The sequence below is a fragment of the Malurus melanocephalus genome, unplaced genomic scaffold, assembly GCF_030028575.1.
Source record: "Malurus melanocephalus ecotype Western Australia unplaced genomic scaffold, MMel_1.1 scaffold_36, whole genome shotgun sequence".
NCBI classification, from domain to species: Eukaryota; Metazoa; Chordata; class Aves; order Passeriformes; family Maluridae; genus Malurus; species Malurus melanocephalus.
Window position 1 is genome coordinate 2,688,732 of NW_026623268.1, and position 22,796 is coordinate 2,711,527.

Here is a 22,796-nt window from a genome sequence, read left to right on the forward strand (position 1 = left end):
AACATGCAGAAATTTTGCTGTTGTCTTCAGGTTGGAGGTCTCAGAGAGATTATGTTGGATGGCCAGGCAGGTTTCTTAYTATAATGGAGAACAGTATATCCCCTTTGCAGCAACAGGAATGTTAACTGATGTCTAAAAATGGGTAAGAATTTGCATTGACTTAGCAGTAATATRGGGTAAATAGTAACCCAAAGCATAACATGCAAATCTTTGCAGCTGTACATCTGTGGCAATGGTAAAATTTAGTGTGTAGGTGATATTTGTTAAGGGAAGTGACTGAACCATAGTCAGCTGGAGGGCAGCCCTGGTGAGCAGGGGGAGCAATTCTATAGTTACACATTTCAGATAGATCATGTGAAATCCCACTTGATTAAGTATTTCTACTGTATGGAGACTACTCCATGTTGGAAGGCTTAACTTATATTCACCCAAAATTACAATAGGGAAATTTATGGGGATGTTTTTGGAGAGCAGCATTAGTTTGACATATGGTCTTTAATGAATACATCAGGCAGAGAGCTCATTCTAAGCTTTGATTTAGAGCCCAGATTCACAAATGTTTGAACKTAATTGCTGCTGAGGGTGTTATGTTCCTCCCTCCAGGTTTGAGGAAATAGTTCACAAAACATCCCAGAAAGAGAGGTGTGTTCATGTTTCTTTTGCTTGCAACAGTCAATTAAAGAAGTATTTATTTGGATTAATTTCAGCTATTTTGTGAATGTAGCAGCTTCAAAGACAGACTGTGGATGAAAACAGCCATCTTGGAGATGAATCAAATGCCTTAAAATGTAAAAGAAAAAGGCTTTTCTCTATCATGTCAAATCTTCTCATTAAGATATGTTAAAATAGGACATTAATCTCAACAAATTGTCCTCAAAGTGATGCTGCAAGGACAGATCCARTACTCTGGATTTGATTTGTTTTGCCAAGTGAAGTCTTYGTTTGGAGAAATGTAGCACCTGAATGCTTATAGCCTGCAAGGTAACTACATGTTGTCATTGAAAGAATATTTTGGCTTGGTGTTCCTTCTGGCTTTGCCTTTAGTTTTCCATAGGAAGAAATACATTGCAAAATCAGGATTTTAAATCATTGCTAAAAGTTTCTGGTGATTTCGAGTTATTTTGTAATGAAGGCAGAAGTAGGCACCAGAATCTAGACTAATACTGAGTCTTCTACAAATTCTGTGAATATTTGGATGTGTAGTTTTGGTTAAGAGCCCATCCCCACCTCCCTTGATAGGTGGACAACTTGTTTGGAGTTGTCTTTTTAGTGCAACTCACACTGAATGCCTAGGCTGGGTTTGATATTTGCACAAGGTAGGGTGGTGCAACAGCTCCAATGCCTGAAGACACCAAAAAGAAGGTAGAAGAAAACTATTTCTGAAAGTATGGCAGAAATAGAGGTGATTCATTAGATTAAATTATTCTAAAATACTTTTATAAACATTTAATCCAGATCACTTTTATGGGGGTGGATATGAGAAGAAGAGGTAAAGGAAAATTTGAAATTTAGAGTAATAGTTTAATTGAATGCATTATAGAGAGCTAGTTACAACTCATTGAAAATATATGTGAATGAGGTTTCTTTTTTGTTTAAAATAATGTTTTTCACTCTGGTTGGTATTTTCACTTGGCTCTCATTAACTTGGATTTAACAGTGGGGTGGGCAGGACCTAAGAGAACAGGGAYCCCAACTGAAAGAATAAATAGCCATGCAGTAAGCTTTGTAGTTAAGAACTTTACATTATATTGTAYTGGAACAAATTCTGCCATAGCCATAAATCTTATTTTCATTCATAAATTCAGCTAATTACAATGTTAATGCACTGTAGAAGGGATGCTGTCTTTTTAAGAAAGGTGTTTCAAAAAGATTTTATTACTATTGTTGTTACTATTAAAGAACATGCCCCATGCTTCTTTCTTAAATTTTCCTTTTCTGGGAGAGACCCAAAGTGTRATTCTTTGTTTCCCTTCATAAGCATAATGAAATTTCACTTTCCAGTAAGTATACTTATTTTTTTCTCCTTAGAAAAAGTACTAAAGAGCAAATTGTTGGACAGTTTGTTTCCTGCCCTACTGTAGTGCTCATGGACTGGGGCTGTGGGGTTTTTTTTTTTGGTTGATTTTAATGCAGCACCTGCTGATGGCATTTGTTTATAAAGGTTTAAAAATATAAAGGAGTCTTTATTGTTTAAAGCTTCAATACTACTGGTTTGAATTGCTTCACTGTAATGGCTTCTGCATTTTTTGAGAAGGCAAATGACCAAAGTCTCTTGCTTGAACAGTAGAAGAACGAGGCATGGATACCTAGGTGGCCTGGGAAGACTTTCTGCAACTGGCCACCTATTGCTTGGATAGCTATTGGAAGACAGAYACAGGCAGTCAGAGGCTGAGTTGCTCTGTTCAGTATGGATATCCATGGTGGTAACTTCCGTGGTGACGATAGTCATCTTGRTAACCTTCCTGGTAGCCCTGGTGGTAGCTGTGGTAGCCATACCCACCATACTCATCATCGGGGCACTGCATGCCCAGCGACTGCTGGATTGTCATTTCCTGGCGCCGGAGCTGCATGGAATCAATCAGGTCATACACAATTGCCATGGACCACATTGGAGAAGGATACCAGGATTTGACGTTGCCATCTTTCCCCACCAGAAGCATGGAGAAATATTCTGGACTGATTTGGAAATAATTTCGAATGTCTTTCACCAAATTAGCTGGGATGTCTTCACGGTCCACAGTTGAGCTTCCTAGAAAGTGATCACATAAAATCASCATTAATATTTTGTTTTTGTGATGATGATGGTTTGTAGGTAAAAAGATTAGCAGCATGAGTACAGCCCAAGAGCTGGCAATATAAGATTCTTCTAATTTGCAAGTTCAAATCAGTTTCCTGGACCTGAAATGAGATTGCTCTGCTGTTAATGTGTTTTTAACAGCTTTTTTAGGTTTAGTAAGCTTGTCTTTATTCTCTAGGCTGAAGCTACTGTAGTGTAGTACATCTTGTTACCCAAAATCCATAAACTTCTTTGACTTTTTTGCAGTTGGATCACCAGTTCATGCATTGCAGAAGGTATATGTGAGCAACAGCTCTAAGTGAAAGTGAAAGAAATCATGAGAATTGAAATGTGATAGAAGAATTGCAGGATATAGAGCCTGTAGAGCCTCACTTTTGAACTGTCATATGTGAGGTATAGTATGTGGTAGATGTCCTTTCCTCATCAAAGTATAGTTCTAGGATAAATCTGCTGAACTCTGGGTTTTTAAGAGTAAAGTCTGTGCTGGGTAAATGAGTAGAAACTGTAAGACAACTAAGATCAGTGGGCATGCATATAAGTAGTTGGTTTGACAACAGGAGTCTTATGCACTGGCACCCTGCCTTAYACATTTGAGRTTCTCTGRAAGAGGTCATCARGTGGTTGGTTAAGGGTGGCCTGGCTCATACAGGCTATATGGATTTCCAGAAGGCTTCAAAAGGTCCTTTGATATCTTGGTTGAAACAGAAACAAGGTGGGAGTGAATGATGACCTAGAGTGGWGGGCAGTGATCAGTAAAATTCCATGGTTGTGTTGGGACTGGTGCCGTTCAATATATTTTTAAACGACAYGTGCAAGGTATGATTATGGAGGTTAGGAAGTATGCTGAGGGTGTGAAGATACTGTAGTAAGAGGGGGGGATGATTGTGAGGCATTGCAGAAGATCCTTTAAGACTGTGTTACTGGTTAATAAAATTATAGAAGAAATCAGATTGAACTGATGCACTTGGTGAAAATTTTTCTGACTTCACGTAAGAAAAGTTGAAGATTGACCAGTATCACTTACCAGTGAGCTCTTAGGGCTATGAAAAAGAATTTATTGGAAGGCTAGGTCAATGCTCATTAATGGCCAAAAGCAAAACCAGATGTTGCAAACCATGAGGAAAATAATAACAAACCAGTATTATTATGCTATTATGGAAACCTCTTATTTGTGTGCATCTTGAACACTGCATGAAATTTGATTCTTCTCACCTCACAAGACTATAGTAGAACTGGGGAGAAAACTCAGGAAGTCAGCAAGGTTGATCACAGGTCTGGAATAAACTCTTTATGATTCTGTGTCCAACGGTAAAGACTGCAATTTCTCAAATAAATGGGTTGGGGAAGGTTTGTAGAATTGTCAGTGTCAGTGGAGGGATGGATAGGGATTAAATGTTCACCTTTTCCCAACACAAATAAGGAGAATCAACCAATGGTATAGGGACCATGTTCAGGACAAGTAAAAGATATGTCTGTAGATGTTCTCACAACACACATGCTAAAACTTAACATCAGTTCAAGGGGAGATTAKACAAAGAGATCTGTTGATCTTAACAAACAGGAACTATAAACAAAGTCATGAAGCCTCCAGTGAAAAATCAGTGGAGGCTGCAAGAGTGTTGATGGAAGAAGTCTGACATCAGCTTCCTCTGTTTATTTTTTCTTACATGGATTTAATGTTCCTGTGCAGTAGAAGGACTAGAATGCTTTCATGCACAGAGCAGTTGGAACAGAAATAGGATAAATAATCTTCTTTCTGTCTTTGTTTCTTCACTGATGGAGGATTAGGTAGTAGAGGAACTCACAGAATTTGAAAAGTACCTGCTCTCTTAAAGATATGTACCTGGACTAGCCTGCTGAGATACAACTGGAATCCAGAAAAGAGCTCATAAGAAGGATGGAGAAAGTCTTTTTACCAGAGCTAAAGGTAGAATGAGGGGTAATAAYTTTACACTGAAAGAGGGTAGATTTAGATYAGGAAGAGGTTTTTTAGAATAAGGGTGGTGTGACACAGGAGCAGACTGTCCAGATGGATGCCCTGTTTCTGGAAGTGTTAAGATTAGATGGAGCAACCTGATGAGGTGAAAGATGTCCCTGCYMRTGGCAGGGGATAGRAATGAGATAATCTTTTAGAGRTYYKATTYATTCTAACCCATTCTATGAATATGAACAAGGGTTCCATRTAGGAGAATCTGCTGAGTGTGTGTTGTATTATCCTTTCAAACTCTTGAGCATGTAAAAGGCACAGACATCCCTGTSTTTGACAGCAAGGCTGGCAGAGGAGCAYACTGGGGACTGTAAGCTTAGGTGGSAAATCAARATGTGAGAWGACTTTCAGATATYTGTGGTTTTYTGTCCTGAGGAACCTATATAGTTTAGCACAGAAACACTAAGAAAGCTTTTTGTTTGCTCTGTGTCATTTCATGAAAGAAACAAAACAAGAGTCATGCTATACCTCTAAAGAAATTACAGCAAAGAAGAGGTCAGCCCTGTATAATGCCCTTCCTGGGTAGCACTGAAGAAACTGGAAACAGTCACTTACCATTGATTGGATACAGCTCTAAGACCCCTCCAATATCWTCTCCAAGTCCTAGCAATTTGAGGATAGTTATGTGGCGCAGACCTGTGGAGGAAATTGAAAAGGTTTTGGGTCAGATCTTTCTGCTTATCCTTGGGCAGATTTCAGTTTAATCAGCCAKGTCTGTGCTTTCTAAATTAGGGCCCAGTCTCAGCCAGCCCTCCAGGAGAAAGAATTTATAATTTCTATGGAGTTCCTGCCAGATACATCACCTGTTCCAAAACATAAGGATAAGCTGATGTGTTGAGTAAATGTGGTATYAGTTGTATAAAAGCTGTTACAAGGACAGTAGCATGGTGGTGTGATTCTGTAGCACAGGGATACAGGCACCAGATATGCCAGTAAATTGCAGAGGCCATTCTCCATATCCAGAATCTTTCTGCACTGTTTTGTTCACTAGCAGAGCTTTTACTTACCATACACACAGCTACAAATTATTTAGAGGTGATAGAACCTATTCCAGTTAAACTCTGAATGACTGTGTGGAATAGCTTATGACAGGTACTCATTTCCATTTGTTCTGCACAGAGGCTCAGACTGTTGCCTCTGCTTTGAAGAAARACCTTAGGGACAGCAGAAACTATTCATGTATCACAAATCAGTACAATCTACAAAATCTCTGATGTAACTGTTTTTACAATGTGGAGGTAAGATGCTAGGAAACAAATCTTTTAGAAACTCACTGGATCACATTTGAGCTGTCCCTACCAAAGGGTGGGGATACTCATCTGTTTTGGTTGCATTCTATTCTTCAAAAAGCATTTTGCACTGGTCCATGTCTCAGTTTACTTTGGTACATTCCAAGTGAGGTGATGCTGATGCTCTGAATGAAAGGCAGGTAGTTATGAATGAATAATCACACTGTGCAAATCTCCCTTCTGGTGTAACTGAAATGCATTGAAATAGCAGTTGTTGAAAGGGACCTGTTTCGTTCTGTTGAAGGAGTCAAATCTAAACCTTGTATGGTATTTTCTTTGCTAGGAGTTTAAGAAGTCCCTCTGCACTTCATGACAAGAAGACAGAAGAGGGCTTCTGGGTCTTGCCTTGCCTCCTGGAGGGGCCCCTCTCTCTCCACTGACTATGCAGTTGGATCTTAAGTACCTAGTTACAGGTCTGGAAAGGCCTTTTTTGGATTAAAGTGACTTCCATTAGTATTTTTGCAGATTTTGGCAATGAAGCAGTAAGGAAAAGAAAAAAAACCCTGATGCTCATGTATTTCCCTGATGCCTGGCCCAGTTCTGAGTTGGGTCTTACAGGATCTGCCCTTGCCAAAACATTTTCCTTGTGCTGTTAATTTGTACAGTACAAAAAAACAAAGCAAAAACCCCCCAAAAAATTGCTCTCCTGAAGTAGAAGCCTGAAGAGAGGCTTTGGAGTGCTACATATATTATTGTAATGTTTTACAARTGATTCCAGGGAACACTTTGTTTAGCTGTCTTAGATTTCAGTGTRCTGTACTGCCTGCTTGGCACAATCTTCCATTTAGGTCTGGAGGAAAGTTTTCAGTTGTCAGACTCCTCAAACTGTCCAGGTTCAGACTTGAAAGGAATCCATCACATCACCAGGAAGGATGTGGTTTGRGGGAGCAAGAATATAGTTCCTATTGACTCACCAAAATTGCAGGCTTGTCCACTGAGAGCAGCAAGCTGCTGGGAATAAGCCCAGTCTTCATCACTGGGAGCAGAGATCACCACCAGCCGCCTTCTCCAGCGGAATCTAAAAAGAGATTGTGGCCAGACATGGTCATGACATGTGATTCAAGTGTTCTCAGCATTTCTGTTCTCTGTAGGCTGAGATATGGCATATCTCTCACAACTTCCAAGTAACAGCTGGATGGAAAATCTTCCCAGTTCTGTCCATCACTGTGAGAAGATAAATCTTGTTTTGAATTTTACAGCTCCAAAACTTTCAAAGAAACACCTGCAGTGCTGCTGCTTCACCAAACAAACACTGCAAAGTTTACAATCTTTGCTCAAAGCCCCCTTCAGTAGTTACAGYAATGCTGAGAAGTGTATATTCAAGAGAGATTTCCTGTGGAATTCCTCACTAGGCATTTAGCTTTTGCGTCATTCACCACGGCTGGAACTGCACAGTTATTTTGCAGTCCAAGGGCTGTCTGAGAATTAGGGTGTATCTTCATTTCAGACATAACTCATACTTCTGTGTAAATAATCACTGACTTCTTTTTTCTTTCCTGTACAATGTTTCCTCAAAATACCTTTAACATGGCTTTAAATCTGAGCTTTCTGGTAAGTGTGTGGTTGTGTGAGCCTGTGGCTCTRTAAGGCATGCTTGGGGCAATAAGATAAATCTTGGAATCTTTCTTTAGTAGGGACTGCACCATTTAACCAAGATTTTGCACAAGGATCTTCTTCCTTTCCTGTCAAGGAAAGGTAGTGCCATAAGGACTCCTGAAATATTTAAAAATTCTAACTCTAGGGGATTTTAATACTCTCTTAACAACTTGTTTTTTTGAATATAGGTACTTCTCCACTTAACCTAAATAAATCACATTTATAGGAATTTGCAAAACTACAGAGATATTTTTACAGCAGGAAATGATCTTTTAAATGGATGCAGATGTTACTCTGTTATAATAATAGCCTGCTTTTCTGCTGTACCATGTGAAGATCTCAAATGAAGGCTAATGCAAAGGGTCAATTCTGCCTCACTTAAGAGAAGCTGAAGATATGGTAGGACTTGCTCAAAGTCAGAGAAGAAGTTGTTAAAAGAGCAGGGCATACTGATGTCTTTGCTTGGTAATTGATTCTAATTTCTTTTTTTATGATTAGAAAATAAATCCTTGAAAAGCAAGACTCCTCAATTTTAATCTTACCCAGAAGGAATAGCAAAGACACATGAATGTGTTTGTGGAGTTAAGTGAATAGGAATGAGAAGTATTAAGAATCCTTATGATGTGAAGAAATCCGTGTGATGTGAAGAAAAGGAGGGAAATTTTGTGTCATTATTCTGAAAATGGGGAACAAAGTAATCTTTGTGATATTTTGTATAGAAAAACACCTGGTTACCTTGAACAATGATTGATAATGTAGCCATTGRATCATATTTTGCCTAGGAAAAATCTGTGAGTTGCTTTAAGATACTTTTATATTGCTTTATGGGTTTTTTAACATCTCCTTTGGAGTTACACAGAGCTGAAAAGTGTTGCAAGTCATTCAAGCTGTTTATTCCAAGAAGCGCTTGGTGTGCTTGTCTGGGGCTACATCTTACTCAGAAATTAATTCAGTTGGTCCTTCACAGCTGTTAGCTKACCAACAGTAATGTGCAGATTTCTACTTTGTTTCTGACATCAGAAGCCATGGACCAATACTGCTGACAAATCTGCCAGACCTTCCCTGTGGATCCTTTCTTCCTCTTCTACCTGTTTTGTATCCTGRTCTGATGTGCGAGCCCAGAGAGCAGCACAGCTAATGTCTAGGTCTGAGAGGGGGACTCACCCCCAAACTCAAGGTTTTCCTCCGTCTACATGTGGCTTTTAAGCATTACTCAAGCCAGCTCTGGCTCTCATGATCTCCTTTCACACCAGGCAGTCTTGTTAAGAACAATATTTACATTATTAAACTGACCTCCATAAGGAGCAACACCAGGGAGATGGTGCCAGGGCTCTTGTTCAACTGGGAACATGATCTTGGATGAAGCTGGAATTAATTTCACTGGGAATCTGACCAGTGAATGTGGCAAGAGAAATCCACCCAATATTTAAACCCTGATGCTTCTTTCACAGACAACAAATGCATTCTGTGCAGCAGCAGTTCTGTTTATAGATGCAACATTCTGCATTTTTCGTGCCCAGTTTTCTAATGAGTGTTTATTACTAGGGTCGTTTCCAAGTAAGGAAGGATTTGGGGCCTGTCCCTTTGCAGTATACAAGCTCTTTCTTGTGCTGATCAGCTGTTTCCAAACTGTGGTTCTTCTTGGTGGTCTTGAGGATGAATCACTGGGACCTAAACAGGAGGTGGTCAGGTGGGTGGGATGGATCTTACTWAAGGTTCTCTTTCTGTAGAAGTGGCCATTGAATTTTAAAATGTTTATGAGCCATCAACCTATTAATTTACTCTTTGCTCCTTTCCTCCTCATCATAATCCATCATGCTGTCTCTGTTATTTTTAAAGCTGTCTGGCATTAACAGTGTATTACCATGGGTACTGACAGTAGGTGAGGAGGATGCAGTTGTAACAGGTAAGGTCTGTTGATGAAGTAGCCCTAATTTCCTGTCAATTATCCTGTGAAAACAGAGAGAGGGMTATAACTGCACAACTCTTCTGTGGGTCTGAATGCCCACAGGCCAGACACATTTATTGCCTGGAATTGAGGTCTAAAGGTAGAGCAATAATATAGAATATAGAGATTGCATAAACAAAACTGTCTTTCTGCAGAAGTCTCAAACATTTTGCAGAAGACATCTGCAAGACCTTTAATAATATGCATGACTAATTCTGGCAAAGACCAACTGTTATCTCAAGCAGGATAAGAAGGAAGTTAGAGATAATTAATTACTGATTTGAACTACATGGAAGGGATTAGAAAGGGATTAATGAGATTAGGATGGATGATGATCAAAACATGTAAACACTGTGCTTCATACATTCAAAACATTGACCTAACATCTGTGAATTAATCCTTATTTGCTCTTCTAATGYAAATCTGTTTTATTATCTCCATGTCATGATGGGAAAACTGAGATACTGAAAATCAGTGTCCAAGGAAGTTGGTCAGGAAACATAACATACTTCCTGACTTCCAGTGTTCTGTACAAGACTACATTCAGCTCTGTCTGCATCTCTATTTGCTAAACAATGAAAAATCTATGTTTTAAAATCCCAGAAATAGTTACATGGTATTTTTGCAGTACCACAATAATTAGTAGAACTAGCAGTAGATAAGAACAGAAGGTGATACCTGGATAAAAAGCTTTCAAGGGATTGCTTCTTATCTTCTTTGCAGACAATACCCTCTTTTTTCTGTCTTTCCATGTCTTTAATTCGTGATTGGAAGGTGTCAATGAAATCAAACACAGACTTCATTGCTATGGGTACTTCATAGTATTGCTGTTAAGAAAAAAACCAAGACAGATGGATATAAGGATGCTCATATTAGCAGCCTTTCTGCACATATCACAGCACCATAGGTTATTTAGAAATCCAAGTATTCTAATTTACACACAGGTAACAAGATCTAAAACAGATTAGAAACTATGGAAAATATTATTGYTTTTGCAGTCAGACTGCCCTTTGGAAGTGTCATATTTTCAGTATTTGCCCAATGTGTTAGGGCCAGGACTTTACAGTTGTTATATTCTTGTGTAAGGCCATTTAAATAGAGGATTGTGCTTATGCCATGTGCTGTCATCCTGTTGAGCAGCCAAACCATGTGTTTTAGAATGCCAGGTATTACATTAACTCTGTCAGCTGTGGGGAGGTCCTGTTCCTCACCATTCCAGCAGAAACACAATTCCTGAAATACCCTAAGTGCAGAAAATGAAGATAGCTACCCAAGTTCTGAAAATTTTGCTTATTGTTCTTTTGCTTGTCCTCCAGCAATGACCAGGTCCTGCATCATTTTCTTATGTGCCTACATGCAAGCCTGTAGTGTAATTTCATAAATTTTTCAATTTTTTCCATATTTTTCCAATGTATTTTCATTCAAGAAAACTGGGTTGAAAGAGTTGAAACCCTCACCTTGACCTTCATGTCAGTGTCTGTCAGCACCATGAAGAAATCATTGTAGGTCATCCCATACTCTTTCCTTAACTCATTGATGAGCTGCTGGTCCACAAGATCTTCATCTTCTATCACTTTCATGGGTTTTTCATTATCTTAATGTGAGACAAAGGAGAAATAAAAATAGTCATGGAATCACACAGCACTCTGACTTTRATTTCACCTTGAAAGAAATGAGGAAATTCATTTCCCAGAAACCCTCYTCCTTCGATATAGTCAAGGTATTAAAAACCATCAGTGTGGCATTATGACTTTTAAGAGTCCATTTTTCAATCCCAATATTCTTTGAAAATCAGTCTGTCCTAGAGCTCATGCACTTCAGTATTTATCATTTGTATGTTCTTTTGAAAAATCTTGCTTTTTCCTGGAAAAGTAATTTAGATTTTTTTCAATATGCTCAAACATTAATATGAATGTACTAATGATTTCACCAGCTCATGAAATGTAGCCACTTCTGTAATAGAAAATACAAATTTTGATAATATGCATCATGTGCAAATGAAACAGCATTGGTGATTTGGGTCAGTAAAATATAACTAGAACAATTGTCCAGGACACTAGAGTTAACCTTAMCAGTCTTAAAAATTCACATGGGAGATTTTGTTACTGCGAGAAACCAGGAACTGTTTAACATGTCTTGAATGCTTCAGTGCTGGCAGCATACCTCTCTTGGTACCCACTTTGGCACTCCCTCCTCCTTCTGCTTGCTGATTCTAGCATCCTGACTGGAAAAAACTTAATTTTGGGTACAATTTGTACCTACTYGGTGCTCCACTCTAAGAAAATATTGAGAAACAATGAGAAAAAGACTTCTGAAGACAAGCCTGGGCTCAAGTACTGAGGTTCCTTACTTCCCCTGGACCTATGGTGTMTTGTAGTCAAGTCCTGAAAGTCTCTGTGTCATCAGCTCAGCCTCAGCTGTAGCATCCAGCACAGCCCTACACAAATACAACAACTCTGGAATAAGCCTCCAAATGCAACTGTGGGCCTGGAAAGCTRAAGGCAGGCTAAATCACACACCAGGTGAAATATCAGCTGGGCACCAAAGAGTTCCCTGCAAACACTGGCTGCCTGTACCCTGTGAATGTTACATTCATATCCATACTTAGAACACCCAGCCATGGCTTAGGTGAGCTGCCTGACACACAGCAGGTCATCAAGAGGTGGAATCCAGAGGTACAAATTTCCAGTCCCCTGCACCATAATTGTTCACCAGCAAATAGAGATGAGATTAGATTAATTGATTCAAGTTGAGCATCACAGGAGAATTGAGTCATTATACAGCAAAGCATTTCAATAATTTTCTAAACATACGTAGCTTTTAAGGAGCATACTGATCTGACTCTAATTTTGCAGTAGGTCCATCCTGTGGATAGACTGAATGAAACTTCTGAACTAAAATTTTGGTAAAATGTCTGAATTAGAAACTGATATTTAGATTTCAGACCTTGAACCCAGTGCTTACAAAAAAGGAGCTGAGGCAGCAAATATTAAAATTTGGTTATACTTATCAGGCTATATATCTAATTTATATGTTTTTTTTATAGTTATATGTACCTCAGTTGAAAGTTTTATAAAGAATTAGCAAACAATGTTATTAGCTTTTGATTGAATGGGTTGCTGGATGTGCTAATTGGTTATTCACTTGTAAAATATATGTAAATCCTGCATCAGGTTCTTCATGAGTGAGATTCATGTATTACTAGTGGCAAGTAGGACCATTAAAACATAGGCCAAAAATTCWTGTTTAAAAGCAAATACTATCTCATTGGCCTAGATGGAGGTAAAATAATGCAAAAAATGTTATTGTGAGGTGTGATAGAAAACAGCTGTACAGCAGTACCTTGGACCAACTGACCCATGGCACCCTTCTGCTTTAAATTCTAGATAGTAATATGAATTTAGCACTTTAGAGTTTCCTTGTTAAGAGGTTTTCTTTCAAAACTTACAATGAAAAGAAGAGAATTAAATTACAGAGTGACACAGAAAAATGCAGTATTGAGGAAAAAAATGCCATGYACAAAGGCTGCCTTTCAAACTTGGAAGTGATTTCTATGGAGGGAGAAAAAAAAGAATTTAATCTAATTGCCTCTTTCCAAGACACTACTTGTCCCTGATCCCCACCTCATAAAGGACATCTGGGATCAGATCAAACCACAGGAGCTGAGACTCTGCTGCTACCTGCAAAGTCCTCACTCTGCTTTTTCTGTGGAAGAGTGGGGAAACATTTCTCCATACATCTTTGGCATCTGGGAAGATGAGTTATCTTTAGAAATCATCAAATGAGGTTACACAGAAGTCCAGCAGGTTGGTTGAGCAGTACAGTAGCCTAATAGATCAGGTGTTGGCTTTGATTACAAGGTGGGTAGCCAGGGCCTGATTAGTTGATTAAAGCCCTGTTCCTGGGAGCTGGGGAATAGAGAGCACATTGCTAACTTGGGCTGAAGAGAASACCTCTACAGTGACACTGAGTTTTTGTGTCATTCCAGTGGGAAACTGGGAAATACTCTCTGGTTTCACTGTGAGTTAATCTGGACCAGTGTCACTGAGCTCTTTCATTCACTACTTCTAAATGCATTTGAAATTTCAAGTTTCAGAAAAGTCTTTTCTGCGGAATTTTCTGTTGTTGTTGTTTGTATTTCAGTCCCAAGATGCAGCACTCTGAGTAGACCTCATCATGCCGAGTGCTCAAGCTTCTCACTACAASACACATACTGTGAACAAAATGTTTCTTAGAAGCTTTTGCTACCTCTGTTGCTTACAGAGAGTAAGTCTTGAAGAGGTCATACAAATAGAAAGGGTAGAGGAGAAGGGGAGGTAGAATAGAAAAATGTTTGCATTATTTATTTGCATTTCATGTATTTCTAAAAAGCTCAGGATTTGGTGTTTTGGGCAAAACTGTAAGGTGAACTTCATGTGAGATTTAACCTATATCCTAAGTCTCCTGGTTTTCTTCAACAATTTAATTCCTTCTGTGAGAACTCAGCCTTTATAAACACTTGTGTGGTTTGAGGAAAGTTTGGATGTAGTTTAAGTTTGGAACAGGCTGAAAGAGTATGGTCTATGTCAGAGTGAATATCTGAATATYAGCCAGACTAGGGCTAAAAATAATCTTAAACACTCCACTGACAGGCAGATGGRTCTAGGTACACAAGAAGTGACCTTGAGTAACCTTGGCCTGATGTGGAAAATCCTGTACTGCTCCAGATTTGTCAAGGAGGTGCACAAATGGACAGTCTGGCAGGATTTGTGACTCACTGTCATTCAAGGACACAAGGCTGGGTTTTCTGCTAGGTCCTGTCCTTCTAAGAGTGGCAGAGGCACAGCTGGAAACCAGACATGAATCTGTGACCTTCTGGCCATTTGTATGCCAGACCTGAAACACCCTGCAGCTGGTCTGGTCCTAAGCTTTCTGTTGATCACACATCTTTTCCCAAAGTTTGGTAAAACCAGATGAGTTTTGAGGAGAAAGATGTGGTGGACTTATAAGCAAAATTAGAAGCTTTTGTTCTATTTGCAATATAGAACTGTAGAATATTTTTATTTCTTTCACTTCATCCAGGAAAGCTCTTACTGAAGGTGTTTACCTTTAGATACAGACAGGAATGAGATAGTTCACATGATTCAAGAGATACCYAAGTTTAAGTGCCTTGCTGGACTGCAGCCTGAAGTCTTTGTCCAACCACTCTTATTACAAAAAGACAGGTTTTCACCGGGTTCTGGTGCTTCCCCAGGACCTGAACACCGACAGCAGTTGTTTCAAAGCTACCTAAGAGAGATGGATGCCAGTGTCACCTGCCTACATGGAAACACTGTATGTAAAGAATGTGGCACTAAATATGTCTGAATGACTTACTTTGCAGGTCCTACATAGTCTCAGATTTTGACCCAAGCTGGGGCAATTTCTCCCTTTGCTGTCTATATTGTGCCCATGAGATGGAAAGAAATTATTAAAAGAAAAGGAACCTAGCTGGAAGTGGTCAATTTTCATGCTGCTGTTGTTCATGGTGCCAAAAATTGTGATGACTGAGATCTTCCTTGTTGCCATCTTGCAGAAGCTCTCCAGATACTCGTCTCGCTGCTGTACATACATGGTGTTGTCCGCCTTGGGGGTTGTGATCAGCTGGTTGATAGCAGAGACAAAAGAGCTTGTTTAGTGTTAAGAAGCAAAGCAGATGATTATTTTACTGAAGGAGAACTAGTCACTGTGTGCAAACTGGGCTCTCTTTCCCATAAAGCTGTTATTTCTTTGCGTTTGGATGTACCTTCATGTCCAGGCCTGACCCAAAGACATTCAGCCAGTCACAGGMAAACCTTTGGAAGCATGTGCAGCTGGTTGCACCAGCTCCTCTGCTGCCTTTCCACCGTGCTGGTAGAAGAAATACTACTGGATTTTACAGAAAATTCCTTTCCATGTACTCTCCTTTTATCACTGGGTCTGCTGATCCCACCAGGTCTCCCTCACAGTCTTCAGTGGTGCCATGAATCAAGAATTTCCCCTCCTCACTCACAGTGGATCCCTGGGAATGTGGCAGCTGCTTTGGGCCTCATCCCATGGACCAGGCAGGGCTCCCATGGCTGTTTTGACTGCCAAGGCCTGASTACAACTACATGAATACTTATGTAACTGATGGCCACCTAATAAGACCTTGAAGACTTGYTAAGGCCACTGTGACCTCATCTGAGAATGACTGATTTTGCTTTTCTTTGTTCTAACCCACTTTGATGTCTTATGGGACTTACACTTGCTCAAAGCCACAACTGCGGATGAAAAAGAAGAGGAAAAGTTACAACAATAAAAGTATAAAAAGCTCTACATTTTACAGTACTTATTTCAATGGCTCCKAAGGATTGCAAAAATTTAATTATTAAGAAGTTTAAAGCACATGACTTGGATCTTTCCTCCGAGACTGAGATGAAAATATTCCAGGGAATGTTGTGTGTAACAACATTCAGCGRTCCTATGCAGCAGTTTCCAGCAGAAGGTGCCTCGGAATGCTGCAGCTCTTGCAGTGTAATCATTCCAACTGGCAGCAGTGGACTGCAATCARGCACCTGCCACTGATACCCCAAATACAAAGAGACCTGGAATTTGGACTCAAGTTTTATGGTTTAAGGTCAAATAATCACCAGAAACATTCAATTACAAATTTATGCTTTAGTCTGTAAYGGGGTTATTAGTTTTCTAGCTGTCTTCTGAAGTTTGTAGGGCCTGAAGGCTATTTTTTATGGTATACTCTTTATAAATCCAGTTCATCAATGTAAAGACGTTTCTGGGCCTATAAGATCTGCCTCTCATTTATCCAAAGGCCCCKGGCATGACTRCAGWRTTGGARCATGAGTGTGAATGAGAGTCAGACWCAAAGAGGKTTTCTGGGCTATAGCATATAACATATTGCTTTTAAATTGCATATAAAAATGCTTCAAATGAAAAAAAAAAAGCATCATGAGAAGGGTTTGAGGACTGAGATGAAAAACAGATCATTGGTTTATATTGTCTCCTCCTAGTTTTGGAGGTCATAAGCTGGAACAGTGTCAAGCCTGAATCTGAGCAGTTTCATCAAGTTTTGTAGAACAAAGCAAGCTTCCAAKCAAAGCTTTCTGCCAGGACTATTTTAACCCAGGTTGTATGTACACTGTCTCTGTCAATGTTTGCATCACAGAATCACAGGTTTGAGTGGGAAGGGACCTTAAGATCATCYTGTTCCAACCTTCCTGCCAGGAGCAGGGACACCTTCACTAGACCAGGTTATTCAAAGCCCTATCCAGCCTGGCCTTGAACACTTACARGGATAAAACATCCACAATTACCATTCTTCTCTCTTTTTTATAAGCTCTCTCTATACTGGAAGGCTTCTGTATAGTCTCCCTGGAGCCTTCTCCAGGCTGAACAACCCTAACTCTTTCAGCCTCTCTTCTCAGGAGAGGTGCTCCAGTCCTCTGATCATCTTCCTKTTCCTTGTTKGTGTGCATGCATTCATGTGTGTGTGCATGTGGGTATATAGGGAGTGTTTCATATAAACTGTCAGTTGGCATTTCATCACTACACAGAAATRAAAACCCCAAACTCACTAGGTTGAAATTTCTCAACATTAGTAAGGCTGCAATAAAAGCCCTACTGTAGAGAGATGAGGCTGTAGGACTCAAAASCCATGCATTTTTTTCAGTTTCTGCACCTGGGCCCCATACTTGTCATTATTAGAACTTAACCCAGAATTGCCTTCAAAATTCCTGATGTTTGAGATTTACATTGTAATATTATATTATTAATGATATAGAATTTAAAAACCCATGTCCTTAAAAGACCTTTGAAAAAGGACTGAAACAATGTCGTGAGCCAGTCTGAAAGACAAAAGTACGGCAAAGCAATGGAAAACAACTTGGGTAAAGCCACTTCTGCAGCAGTGTGGTTTAATTCTTTAGAGAGGGAGTTTGAAGACTCATGAATRATGGAGGTAATTGTAAGGACTGTCCTGCCAAGGGAACTGAATTGTTTGGTAGGAAGGGATGCAAACAGGAATATGTTCAAAGGAGCTTGAGAAGTTCATTGTTTTCTACCTGTGCCATGAGTGACAAAGAGAAATTTGAGTATAGCCATTGATTTTACTAATAACCAAACCAAACCTATTCTTCAGGGAATTTCAGAGTAAGCAAGTTGAGGATGTTATTAGATTCTGGAAAAGTGAAGTGCAGCATGGCATAATCAAATGTTTCCAGTGAGTTTTGGCCTGATAACCTGAGATTGTGCAACTCTTTTCTTGGAGATCCAGCTGTGAGGTTGCCTAGTGTCAGAAGGTTCAAATTTCCAACAATCCTTTAAGTTGCCAGGACTGTGGTGGTGTTATGAATTAGCAGCCTGACATCTGTGAGCTTTACTTTTGGCTTTTTTATTTTCAAGTTTGTTTATATTTGTCCTTATGCTACACATTTTCTTGGCAACCACAACATAGAGATGAAGTTTCAAGGATCTCAACTTCTGCATACTTTCTCTCTCTGAGCTTTTGTTTTGGCTAAATGTTAGTTAACAAGTTAAATATTAATTAACAATAGGCATTATTTGCAAAATTCAGYCAAGTTCAAATTTTTCAAATATATRGSTTTTTTTTCCWCTTCTGGTGGTAGCTCTGCACAGTCCCTAMAGMTTGAAGAAWGGCRAGAGGGRAGAAGAAARTTGCCTTGTTTTCARGCCCATGAATCATCAGCAGAATGATTCATTAAATTCCAGTGGTTGAAATCTTAACTTGGCATCTTWGCTTGGCACCTTAGCTATTTGTATTGGAATATGGAGCATGAAAGTCAAAGGTACTTGTGACAACGACTGTTGGACAATAACTGAAACAGGCCAGCTTGCAGTAGGATAATTGCAAGAAACCAGCTCCCACAATAATATTTTTAAAGAACTGTTTTCCAAAGTGTGCCCTTCAGGATACGTGCCATCTGCCAGAAAAAACATTTGTACTACAACTAAAACTGTTTCCTGTCCCAGGTGAAGTGATTTTTATGATAAGTAGATGGAAAAACATACAACGCTATTAAATCTGGGGAAAAATAACTCGAGACCATGCTGAGGTTCTCAGGCTTGAAAACTTACTGGAGTGTTAYAGTTTAATATAAACAGCGGGAGAAAAAAACAAACCAAAATAAAGTCTGAGGACGTCTAGGAGATTTGAATGCCAAATTCCCATCAGATCTTAATCCCAAATTCCCCATCCCTCAGGGCATTTGATCACAAGCYTTTGTGCATGTCCTCAGTCAGACATGCTCTAGTATTGCCAAGCCGCCTGGCTTGCTTCCAGYGTTAGGACACCAGCACCAACACCAAGCAGGTGTGCCAGCTGGCAGGGACATGCAGAGCACTGAAATGTGGTAACTTTGGCAAGTGCCCCAAGGCAATGAATGGATGTAATCCACACTGGAACCTCATTTTATTGATCATAATGATACAGATCCTGACACCTRCATATCCACTGGAAACAAGATAACCTGATGGCTGTATGGTGGCTCGTGGAAGGGGCTGGGAAGAGGTTATAGCCTAATCTCTGCATGACTGATTTTTATACTACACGTAAGATTTCCAATATAAGTCTGTGCAACCTGTTGAAAACAATCATTTGGGCCTACAAATTTTACTTCTTAAGACAAAAGCACCAAAAAAGAGTAATACAAAACCACCATAAACTTACACTTCCCATATTCCTACTAGGTGGGAGATATGACTTTGTTTAGGTAATAAGATTCAGATGAATGAGTTACTTACAATGAGCCGCCTCTTGCCTTCAAAATATTCCAGGAAGTTGGTTGCTGATTTCCTGGGAGGCTGTAGGAAAGTCTTCTTGTTGGGCTTGGGAAAATCCTCATTCTCAGTCCTGCTCCCCTTCTTCTTCTTGCTGCGKTCTTTGTCCTGCTTGCTCTTTTTCTCAGCTTTGACCTTCTTGGACTGCTTCTCACTCTTCTGCTGCTTGTCAGGTCTGTCCTTCTTCTTCTTCTTCTCAGGTTTATCCATTCGCTCATGYTTCTTTGATTCTTTTCCTTTCTTTGGGGGAATATTTCCTGCTGCAAACTGTTCCTCTAAATGGGAACTAGCAGGCTTGCTTGGGTCATATTTATCTTCATACTCATTACTGAGTATCTTTTCTTGGGTCTTCTTTTTTGGTGGTTTAGTCTTAGTTGGTTTGTGYTGCCCGGGTGTGACATTCAGGTCCCTGTGGTTATAGTCCTTTCTRTCAGTTCTGTTATCTTTAAATCTACCCACATTTGCCTTTGTATAGTGCACTGAGGGAGCTGTTGGGRCTTCTGTGAAGCTGTCATAGCGGACAGCCTTGTTTGGTTTCCGGGTGGCTGCTGGTTGTTTCTCTGTGTGGCCGCGCTGCCGGTCCCTGCGGTTTGTTTTCCACACAGGGGAGTAGAAATCCTCAGAGGCTGAGACTCGTGGCGTGGTGACATCAGGGGCTGCTGGCAGCCTGTGGTACTCTGTGGTGGGATGTGACTTCGTGGTCCAGGTCCTCTGTGTGTTGGGGAGGGGTGTAGTTGTTGTTGTAGACYGGCTTGCTGTTGTCACTGCACGCGTGGTGGCATGAGTAGTTGTGGTGGTGGGAGGGAGGGTAGTGGTCCTTACTGTAGGCAGAGGAGTGGCCACTGTGGTTGTCATTGGTTTCCTCACTGTTTTGGTCCTTRCTGGCTGATTATTGCTCTTCCTTGGATCCTCCTTCCTTGCTGACACCTGGACATGTTCAGTGCCAGGAGTAGGCAGCATGGTGCCCCCATTATTGCCTTCCTCAACCACTTGCCCCTCCACCCCAGCTGCTTTGCAAGTCTGGATGAAACCYTTCTGCCTCATCTTCTCAATTTTTCTGATGGGGTTCTGATCAATGACTTCGTACATGGCCTCTAACCTGACTGGATAAGGATACCTTTCYTCCACTTGCAGAGTTTTCTTCAACAGTACCATCCCAAACTTCCCTTTCTCCAGTTTCAGAAAGCTCATGAGCTTAGGGATGAGGGCAGGATCTAGTGGCTGTTCCAGGATTTTTCCTTCATTGGTTATCCTTCTGACTTTTCCCCCTTCTTCCCCTTCTTCATGGAACAACACAATCTGCTGGATGTGCCTCTCAGCCAGTTCACAGTAAACRTCATTTTTCAGCAGGCTCATCATGAGCCGGTAATAACCCTCAGAGGCATGGGGGGCAGAAATTACCCACACACGATTTTTCCCTGCAAAGCTGGCCAGGACATTGGGAGAACTTGACCCTGAAGGGAAACGTACCACTCGTGACTGTGAGGCAGAGGATATCCCTTCATCCTTAATCATCTCGGGCTTGGGGTATTTGGCTGCTGCTGTGAGTCTCTGTACCAATCTCATTCTGGTGCCCGTGCCCCTGGCCTGGGAACGTGCTTCCCCTTGYAGGAGATTGGTGGGTGGCTTTGGAGGCGCTGAAGAATCCTTCCTGGTGGCAGGGTGTTGAGGATTTGGGCTTGAATTCCTCAGGGATGCTCCAGACCTTCTCAGGAGGCTGCTGGAAGCCCTGTAAGCCAGGGGCACTTTCCTAACTCCATGGCTCCCTCTTTCCACCAGCCTCTCTGTCTTCTCRGAGCCACACACTAACCATGCTGCCCACAGCAGGGCTAAGCTGAGAGCTGGCCTCCAGTTCATTGTGCAATCTGTGTTGGCGGGGAGGAGAAAGAGAAAAATTACCTCTTAACAGTGTGATGATATCTAGCACAAGTGATAAAAAATGCAAAGCACAGACTGGCTGTTTTGTGTGATTTATAAGTGCTTGATTACACCTCAGTCCTGCCCTGGTGGCTTTGTTTTATGATTATTTTTGGAAAAACACCGAATGGGTCACTTTATGAAAAAATGAGATCATCCTTCTGTAACAYGACACTATCTATCTAAAACGACACCCTGATCTGCATCCTTCTCTCTCTCTGTTCCTCTCACACTCTCGCAACACACACATGCAAAGATACACAGAGAAAGTGTCCCGTAAGAACCGCAGAAAGACAAGAATTCAGCTGGAAACTTACGCTCTCAGGGAAGTTCCCCTGCCAGAGACGAGTTTTCACGTCTTTTTTCCTTTAAAAGGAGACCAATGCCATGCAGCTTTGCTGTTGTTCTGTAATTTAKCTTTACGCAGCCCAACAGGTCCCGGAGCCTGTTGTGTGTCTTTTAACTTTCTTCTTCACCTTCTTGACAGGCGGGATGAGGTTAGCGGTAATTTCCTTTGTGATCTCTGCTTCTCCATTTACCTGCAGGTCTGGATTTTTGCTGTACCGGTTACCCACACAGGCAAGGATTTCATTTAAGAAAAGGGAACTCCTGGCTGCTCCAAATCTCTCTCTTTTAAAATTCCCAAACCTCCTTCCCACTCCTTGCTTCCTCAGTCCCGTTTAGCTCCTTTGTTTCCAGAGAGGAAAGCACCAGCAGTAATAGATTTTCCAGGCTGAAGAAAAATACAGGAATGTGATGCTGAAAAAAAAAAAAAAAAAAAAAAAAAAAAAAAAAAAAAAAAAAAAAAAAAAAAAAAAAAGAGAAAGGACGCTTCCCTTTCCCCTTTCTCCACACTTTGACAAAAGCAAATTGTAAAACACTCGTCTTTTTTTTTTTCTTCTTGGCTGGCCGCGGTCCCAGAAATGTCAGGGCAACCCCAGCCCTGCTCCGAACCAGCCTCAGACAACGGTGGCCACGGGAAATGGGGGAAACTTCACTCAGGATTTAACAGCTCAGCAGAACCCGCCTCCTCCCGACTCCGACACAGGGAGGGAGGAGGAGGAAGGCTCTGGGGGCTGAAACACTGCACAGCATCACAGAGCACTTCAGAGAGGGTGACTCCAGCCTTAACTCTTTCCTTCACGAATCYGAGCTCCCTGGTCTTCTCCGATCTCAGCTTTTTCTTTCCTTCCACCAAATGAACACTGTCTGGATACAAACAAGTCCTGTGAGAAGTGTGTTTCTCCATCAGTGTCAATAACAGCTCCGGTGTTTAATAATTATTATTTTAAAATACATTATTTCTGCTTTGTCTTCCCTTTTCCTTGTTTTTCTTTGTTGTTTCCTGGGAGTTTCTCAGTGAAATACAATTTTGTYTCACTTTTCAACCAATTTTCCTTTCAGATCCTCATGTATGCCAGTGTATTCTTTCTTCAAATATCATATAGGCATGACTGTTGATTTGTAGTT

The 22,796-nt window shown here is 40.6% G+C and overlaps 1 protein-coding gene across 1 annotated transcript; it reads right to left on the minus strand.

Moving 5' to 3' along the window:
* Positions 1-1,451: 1,451 nt before the first annotated feature.
* Positions 1,452-22,105, minus strand: CCDC80 (coiled-coil domain containing 80). Its single transcript, XM_057364200.1, has 8 exons — positions 21,644-22,105; positions 19,374-21,274; positions 15,083-15,239; positions 11,075-11,211; positions 10,296-10,444; positions 6,988-7,091; positions 5,340-5,420; positions 1,452-2,749 (listed from the first exon to the last, which is right to left on the minus strand). The coding sequence occupies exons 2-8, from the start codon at positions 21,264-21,266 to the stop codon at positions 2,403-2,405; spliced, it is 2,868 nt and encodes a 955-aa protein (XP_057220183.1). The 5' UTR covers positions 21,267-21,274; positions 21,644-22,105; the 3' UTR covers positions 1,452-2,402.
* Positions 22,106-22,796: the final 691 nt, after the last annotated feature.